The sequence below is a fragment of the Branchiostoma floridae genome, chromosome 12, assembly GCF_000003815.2.
Source record: "Branchiostoma floridae strain S238N-H82 chromosome 12, Bfl_VNyyK, whole genome shotgun sequence".
NCBI lineage: Eukaryota > Metazoa > Chordata > Leptocardii > Amphioxiformes > Branchiostomatidae > Branchiostoma > Branchiostoma floridae.
This window is the reverse complement of record NC_049990.1, coordinates 22,811,246-22,819,776: the sequence shown is the minus strand read 5'-3', so window position 1 is coordinate 22,819,776 and position 8,531 is coordinate 22,811,246. Positions and strand designations below refer to the sequence as shown.

At 40.6% G+C, this 8,531-nt stretch overlaps 1 protein-coding gene across 1 annotated transcript in view; it reads left to right on the top strand.

The window, feature by feature from the left end:
* The first annotated feature begins 3,316 nt into the window (after nucleotides 1-3,316).
* The window catches only part of LOC118427204, a 20,736-nt gene continuing 15,521 nt past the window's right edge, over nucleotides 3,317-8,531 (top strand). The window contains exons 1-5 of the mRNA XM_035836839.1: nucleotides 3,317-3,397; nucleotides 3,695-4,117; nucleotides 5,494-5,964; nucleotides 6,199-6,714; nucleotides 6,877-8,521. Of these exons, the coding sequence (XP_035692732.1) occupies nucleotides 3,829-4,117; nucleotides 5,494-5,964; nucleotides 6,199-6,714; nucleotides 6,877-8,521 (2,921 nt within the window). The 5' untranslated portion in view covers nucleotides 3,317-3,397; nucleotides 3,695-3,828. The remainder of the gene's footprint in view (nucleotides 3,398-3,694; nucleotides 4,118-5,493; nucleotides 5,965-6,198; nucleotides 6,715-6,876; nucleotides 8,522-8,531) is intronic.

Sequence of the window (8,531 nt, the reverse complement as noted above, 5' to 3'; positions counted from 1 at the left end):
ATCAGGCACAGCTCTTTCTCATGCTGTGACGCACCTTGGTGCACTCAGAAAGTTACAAAAACTAGAAATAAATGTAAAAATGTCAGATGATGAGGCAAAGGCACTCGCCGTCAGTCTTCAACATTCAGAATGTCTTGAGGAGTTTAAGTTGTTTAACTGTGGAATAAACGACACAAGATGCACTGCCATAGCAGAGGCATTTGTAAACATGGGGTCACTGAAAACACTAAATCTATGTTTAAACCAAATATCTTTGTTTGGTGCAAAATCATTCGCTGCTCATGTTGGTCATCTGGTCTGCTTGGAAAACCTTGATCTGAGTCATAACAAGTTGTCAGATGATGGATGCATTGTGATAACAGAGGCTTTTCACAAGATGAGGTCAATTAAACGTTTGGGCCTAAGGAGGAACAACATTTCTGTATCTGGTGCAAAATCATTCGCTGTCCATGTTGGTAATCTGGTCTGTTTGGAAAACCTTGATCTGAGTTTTAACAAGTTGTCAGATGATGGATGCATTGTGATTACAGAGGCTTTTCACAAGATGAGGTCAATCAAACGTTTGCACCTAGATGATAACAACATGTCTGTATCTGGTGCAAAATCATTCGCTGCCTATGTTGGTCATCTGGTCTATTTGGAAGAACTTGATCTGAGTTCTAACAGGTTGTCAGATGATGGGGTCATTTTGATTGCAGAGGCTTTTCACAAGATGAGGTCAATCAAACGTTTGCGCTTATATGATAACAACATTTCTGTATCTGGTGCAAAATCATTTGGAGCCCATGTTTGTCATCTGGTCTGTTTGGAAGAACTTGATCTGAGTTATAACAAGTTGTCAGATGATGGGGTCATTTTGATTGCAGAGGCTTTTCACAATATGAAGTCAATCAAATATTTGCGCCTAGTTAGCAACAACATTTCTGTATCTGGTGCAAAATCATTTGCAGCCCATGTTGGTAATCTGTCCTGTTTGGAAAACCTAGATCTGAGTCGTAACAAGTTGTCAGATGATGCATGTATTGTGATTACAGAGGCTTTTCACAAGATGAGGTCAATCCAACGTTTGCACCTAGATGATAACAACATGTCTGTATCTGGTGCAAAATCATTCGCTGCCTATGTTGGTCATCTGGTCTATTTGGAAGACCTTGATCTGAGTTCTAACAAGTTGTCAGATGATGGGGTCATTTTGATTACAGAGGCTTTTCACAAGATGAAGTCAGTGAGACATCTCGATCTGTCTGACAATGATATCTCTGATAGAGGTGGTACAGTTCTGATGACAGAGATAAGTTTCCTCACAAACTTACATGAGATAGACTTGTCTGATAATAAGTTGACTGATGCTGTTGCTCAGCTTGTAGTTGATACGGTGAAGGGAATAGGACGGCTATGGTATGTTGATCTCAGTTACAATTGCTTCAGTGATGAGGGTGTTGAGATACTGAAACAATGTGATCACATTTGGTCCAATTGGCAACGTCCAGAACGGTACTTACACAGGCTGGATCCACTAGAGAGTAAGACACTGTTTCATAAGGGGACTGAGGGTCAGACAAGTAGTTTATCCAAGCCCTCTGTGCCATATGGAGTAGAGAGCAGATCTAAAGTGATCAAAGGTAAACATGAATTCCACACTGTAGATCCTGAAGGATCTATGCAAGAAGAGGCTGAGGTAGCTGAGACAAGTGAGAGCACTGATCGTTAAGTACAAAAGCAGCTGGAACGGTGAAGGATATAAGTTACAAGTATGAGTAACATTGTTGACTGTGCAAATACTTTCTGAATGTATGCCCTCTTGTTTGTATGATGTACATCCTTTTGTAGGTAACTATGTATTGCATCTGCATGTATATGCAGCTCATTTTGTGATATTTTTATTAGACAAATTTGTAAATTATACATACATATTATGTCAATAGTAAAACCATGTTTATAAAAACTGCCTTGTAGATATTGGAATTCAAATCTCTGATCAAGTATATTTTCAATGGATTATCTAGTTTTCCTTTAGAAGATTGATGTGTTTAGGACTTTGCTTTAGAACAACAATGTCAAATGGAAGTTTCTTGAACATATAATGAAAGATAAGGCAACACGCATTAAAAATGTTTTGCTGTACTAGTGACGATATACCCCTCAGTGCTATGTGTACATCTATAGAGAGGATATAATATTTTGTTTTACTTACATTGTATATAGATCTTCCTCAAAGTAGAAAATTGGCATACAAAATCATTTACATGACCATTTATTGCTCACAATACCAAACGTGATGACACAGTAAAAGTTTCCTTGATCCAAATTTTTATGACCTCTTTAATGACAAAAAAAACACTAATGTGTATCGATTTCTTGATTCTTTTCTTTTACTTGTTCATCCTTTTACTTTACATACATATTATGTACCTCAGGTACTTAACAAACCTTAATGTTTCAACACCTTACAGATATCAAATTGGACGATATGATTGGGCAAGCCTACATGTAGCAGTTTAATTCACACTTCTGTGTCAAACATGCCTTTTTAATTGTACTACAAATGGACCACAATACAACAGATAATATCTGAGCGCCACCAATGCCCTAGTTTTAGAGTGCACTTTTTGTCTCGCTTGTTCCGAAGTTGATAGTTAGGGATGCAGTTTTCTGCTCTTCAACAACAATTTCATGCTACTCAAGCTTTGCGTGCATTGATAATTTTGACAAAGTCTGGCTTCAGGGAGGCTCCGCCCACGAGGAAGCCATCATTGTCACCCTGGGTGGCGAGTTCTTTGCAGTTACTGGCTGACACCGAACCTAGGAGAGAATAAAACCGCATTATAGCAACTGCCCTGTATTTGAGTTTGAAACTTCTTTCTATCTAAAAGTCTCAGGGTATTTCAATTAGTAACTCTCTAGAACAATGGAAGAGTAAAACATGTTGTCGCAAAGTACTGTAGAGGCATCATTTCTCATACAGCTTTAAAGAACACTTGCAGCCAGACGTGCAATGGTTGGGTGTCACAGGTCTGTCAGTGTAATATTCGTCTTTTCCATACCCCCCAAATCTCAGCTCTTTTAAAACCTAAAATAACGTCTCCACAGAAGATATCACCTGAGCGTGTCGATCAGTGGCAAATGCAAGGCACCGATTTCCACCGGAAACATAGAATCGTCCGGAAAACAATGTAAGGGCGCTAGTACCTTTCGTAGATATAGAAAGAGTCAGACCGGCCCCAAATCGTTAAAAAACTCTGAACCGAGACCTAAACAACATTTGACCGCTCGAGGTGTTATCGGAACCTCTGCAAAGCCTCGTTTTGATGCGAGGCTTTCACCTGTTCTCAGGTAAAGGTAAAGTCAGACTATGTCTGCCGCCATGTAAATTCCCTCCAAGTCAAGAAATATCAAGGTAAAAACATGTATCCTATTTGGATCTTTGTTCTTTATACTGTCATCAGATACTGGCTATAACATGTTACATATGTAATTCTGCTCGATTTTCTAGATTTAAGTGTGACGAGGGCAATGCGGAAGTAAAATAAAGGTGACTCTCTGAACGGCAAGCAACGATTTTTTTCTCCAATCATCGACGACTAGCATGATCATGTACAAACTTAATTAGGGTGGTAACGATTAGTGAACAATGGAAGAGTAAACTGAAGAAGAATAGCAACGAAATGATCCTTAATGTTCCTTTGTCCCACAGGATGCGTGAAGATAACGAAACATAAAGACGTCTTCTTTTGAAATATGTGTGATATCAACATGTATATCACTGAGTAAAGCCTTTGCATCGTCAGCAAGAGCTAAAAACTAAGTGTTCATGAATTGTGGGCAGTCATGGAGGAAAAACATAAAGTTCTGCTCCGCGCCAAACGCCTGGAGATTACAAGTGATCTGCAGTTCAGGGAGATTCGGCGACGCCTTTTGGACAGCGGAATCCTCAATGGCGAGAACCTTGATGAGATTGAGAATCAGCAAACTCGTGAAGACCAAGCTAAAGCCTTGTTAGACATTCTTCCTACCAGAGGACCGAATGCATTTGGTGTGTTTCGAGATGCTCTGAAGCACCATTATCCGCATTTAGCTCGGATATTGAACGATGAAGGCCAACAGGGACCACCTGAAGGTATGTACAACAGTATCTAGGACGTTATTATGTTCAGGTTGGACTTATTATATTTTACATTTCGATAAACAACGAATAGATGTTCTCATCTGCATCATTGTATATGATAAACTGACACGTCCCGCTCTCACTTAGGCCTGGCTCGCTTGATTCGATCTTCGGTAATTTAAAAGTAAACATTTTTGACGCCATTAGTCCATTGATCATGAGAGTTCAATCAGCAAGCCCCTCTTTCTCTCAAATTTTGGTGTTTGTTAGGAGTTCATGAATGAGATTGAAGATGAACGCCACTTTCTTATGGATTTGTTAACGATATAACGATAAACGCACAGAGCTAGCTTATTTCCGCTTGCTCTAAGCACGGCGGTCGGTTGCTATGGTATTCTTTCCCGTTGCTATGCGCGTTCGATAATATATCGGGTTACTGGAGGCCTACTTTTGGCTACCCGTAAAATATTTGAAAATAAACAAAATGTTTTGACAAGGAAAATGTTTTCGAAATAAGATTAAATTAGCAATTTTACATACATTGAATGTTGTCGTTTGAATTTAGATAGCTGTTTTGTTTCGATGTTACTCAAAAAGACGATCATTTTCTGTTTTCAGGAAGGCCTTTAATTTGACCAAACTCTTGATAAGATAGGCCGCATGTGTCATCGAAAATTCTCGTTTTTTATATTTTTCGTCATCTATAAGGAAAATAAAACTTTCTGTTTTGGGGATTTTTTAATTTTTGATTCTAAGCAAAGTTACAGTCGAAAATATGCGTAAAAATGGCATTTTTCGCACTTAATTACCGATAATTCAAAATCGAAGGCGTTTTCTAAAAATCCCAAAAACAGAAATCTCGGGAAAATCATGGCGGTCATTTTGAGCCGTCAACGAGTTAATTTGGGCTCTTCTTGGTCGCGATCTTAAACGAAGTTTGCACGCATGTCATTCCGCACGGATAGCGGGAGGGTGTAATTGATACCGGTGTAAACAACACTTACAGTATTCAAGGTCACCAACACAAACGTCAGTAGCTTCGTTAAATATCACAGGTCCCAAACAAAGTGATAGCATGGATGTACTGTCCCGATTGTTTATATTAGTGAAAAACTATCTTTTTTGGCTGATTCAAGGTAGTTTGGCAAAAAAGGCCAGAGAGCAGTGTTTACCGGCAACGACCGCAGATGACCCCAAATAGAACACGGGTTCGGTTCGAATTACGTCAGATGGAATATCGTGGAACAAGGTTCCAATTCGGCTAGACATGGGAGGTTTTGAGCCCGTATTTGACCACCGTGAAGGAATTTCCGCTCGACAGATGAATTCAACTACAAAATTGTGTCAATAAAGACTTCATTATCATCATACTTCCATCCTCTTTACAGCGCCCCGTGTATTCGTCATCCACGCAGGAGAAGACAAAGAATCAGTTGTCCGCCCTTTGGTCGCCACGCTACAACAACAGGGGTTGGCGGAGAAGGACATATTTTTCGATGACGTTTCCATCAGACCAGGCGAAGTCATTCGAGACAGAATAATTTCGACCTTATCGAGTCAAAGTTTAGAACTTGCTGTCGTTGTTGTCAGTACATCATTCCTGAACAAACCCTACTGGCCTAAACTGGAGTACGAAACATGTCTGAAAAACAACAAACGGATATTCCCAATTTGGGTAGATGCTAACGAGGACAACTTCAAGGCGTTTAGTGAGTTAGTCGGGAAATACTCTCCCACACTGAAACAGATGAGTGCAAGGCGTGTACAGAGAGATGATGTTACTGACGAGCTGACAAACATCGCTGCAGAAGTCGTTCAGCGACTTTCTACATTAAGAAGTGGCACGCCCCAGCCTGCAGGTTTGTAATGGCGTTGAATCGTTGTTAGATTGAATTATATGCACAATATCAAGATAGAATGAATCAGTGATTCTGAAAAAAATTCCGTTGTGGATCGACAGTAGTAGAGTAGCGAAATCCATGGGCTAACTAATCATAGAAAATTATTTGGAAAAGATCATGTGAGTTTTGCTGTTTTTCGAGACCAACATTAGAAACGCTATTTTCAACGCTAGTATTGATTTTTTTTTACAGCTATCCAAACCCTTTTGTACTTGACACCTTCTCCATCCTCGAGCGATGCTGGATCGTCAGATGAAGAAACCAGTAGCAAAGGCCAAGACACGCATGCAACAGGCGGGAGTGACGAACAGCAGACAGAAGATAAACTCAAGGATGAAAAGGCAAAGCAGTTAGAGCTGATAAGACAAGTAGGAGAACATCATATAGCACTATTGAAGAAGGCAGAAGGTCTTCTGTCAAGAGAGAAGATCGAACGAAAGGCAGAGGAAATGTTAGATCAGCTTTATCAATCAAGTTTGCAGATCCTTAAGGTCAAAATGGGATGCGCCATCATCCACATAGTCCCCCAAAGTCTACATGCTTTGAAGAGATTTTGGGGTGACTATAAGACTGGGAAGCTGAGAAGCGGTTTCTCCGACTGTCTTGTCACCGATGAGATGCGAACACTTGGCGGTGAAGACTTCGCAGTGAGCGTCATCATGCTGGAAGAGCAGTACCGGCAGTGGACAGAATATTTCAAAGCAGGAGGTAAGCACGTACTTGAAAGTTACCTGAGTACAGAAAATATGTTAACTACTTCCTCCGTGAAAATGTTCATTAATCTTTTTCTTGAACAAAAGAGGTGGATGGGTGCAAAACGTTGTCAAATCAATTATGTCTAAAGGTATACCATTTTGATGAAACTTACAGACATGACAGAGACCGTCCAGGAGTTCCAGAGTCTCACCATGACACCTGCATCTTCGTGGACGTCCACTGCCGTGAGCGCTACCACGTGGGAAAGCTATGCAGAAGAGTATCTAGCTGCCGACCCTGAACAGGTCAAACTACTGTTAGACAGTGCATGGAGAGATCCTGTAGTAGAGCTTGTTGTACTGATCCCTTTCTTCTGGCCACATATCATCACCTATTGGTTAGAGAGAAACCAAACATTCCCCCGAACCCTCACAGAGCTCTTGCAGTATTCTCTTTGCAAACATTTTGCAGGACAAACTTGTATTGTTTCAGAACGACAATGTGCTTCTTTTTCTGAAACAATAGCTGAATCCCTGATATCGTTAGGATCAAAAGGGCTGGGAAGCATTGTGGAAAGGAACTGCAGAGAGATAGATCTTAGTGCAGATGACAGAAATAGTCTTGACCGTGAAGTCTTTGGCCTGCTCAAACTGACTGAAACTAAAGGGTACACCTTTGTTAACACGTTCCTACATGACTACTGTGTAGCACTGCACATAAAGAATGCTGTAGACAGAATGACAGCCACGGCTGTACTTCAGCAACTGGTACAGAATGCAGGCAGGATGCCACTTGTTTGTTTCTTCGTGAGTGGGCTTTTCAGTGACAGGGCTGGTGACTTTCTGTCAGCTTTGGTAAATGATGGCGAGTTTAGTAGCCCATTTGAGAAGGTAGAGACTTGCTTGATAGCACTGGCAGAGACAAATCTTGTGCATAGTTTGTATCCGTGTATTGAATCTGTCTTTGGCGGAAACGTTTTAGATGTTTCTTCAGAGAGTGTCCTCTCTTTGTTGTTCTCCTCAGCAGCTATCAGATTTATCAACCAGTCTCATGTGGTTCAGTCTGTTCGCCTTTGTGATCGAAGCAAACTGAAGGAACAGGAGTCAAAGATTTTGAGCAAATTGGAAGCTAATCCAGATGAAAAGTATGTTTGGTTGTCCAGTGATGTATGGTCTGATGTCTCTGACAGAAAGTTCATTCTGTTACTCCTGCAGTGTATTCCTCTGTTATCTGCAGTGAAGAAAGCAGGAAGTCAAAGTGAAGAACCGATTATGTCTAAAATCCCTCTACAAAGACTTATCATTGAAATGTTTTTACAGGGCACAATCAACGATAATCAGCTGTTTCAGCTGATACAAGCTATGAAGCATATGGTTTCTCTCACGGATCTGGACCTGAGGAGGTGTAACCATGTTCATGATGATGTTGTCCACCACATTTCTCCAAGTACAAAATACTGCAGTACATCCAAACTTACAACTAGTCCAGTAATGATGCTAATGTCAAGCCTGCCCCGTCTTGCCCGATTACAAGATCTAGAATTTGATGATTGTACTTTTCTATCAGCTACTGAAGTCAGTATCATGTGTGACAGCATTAAGGGCTCATGGTCGTTGGTCAAGCTCCGTATAACTGTGCTGCCGGCTGATTGGAATGATATGATGGGTGCTGCAATAGGAAAGCTCTTCCTCAGGCTACCTAATCTAAAGGACCTTGTGATTAGTAATGGTTTTCGTGAATCAGGCACAGCTCTTTCTCATGCTGTGACGCACCTTGGTGCACTCAGAAAGTTACAAAAACTAGAAATAAATGTAAAAATGTCAGAGAGA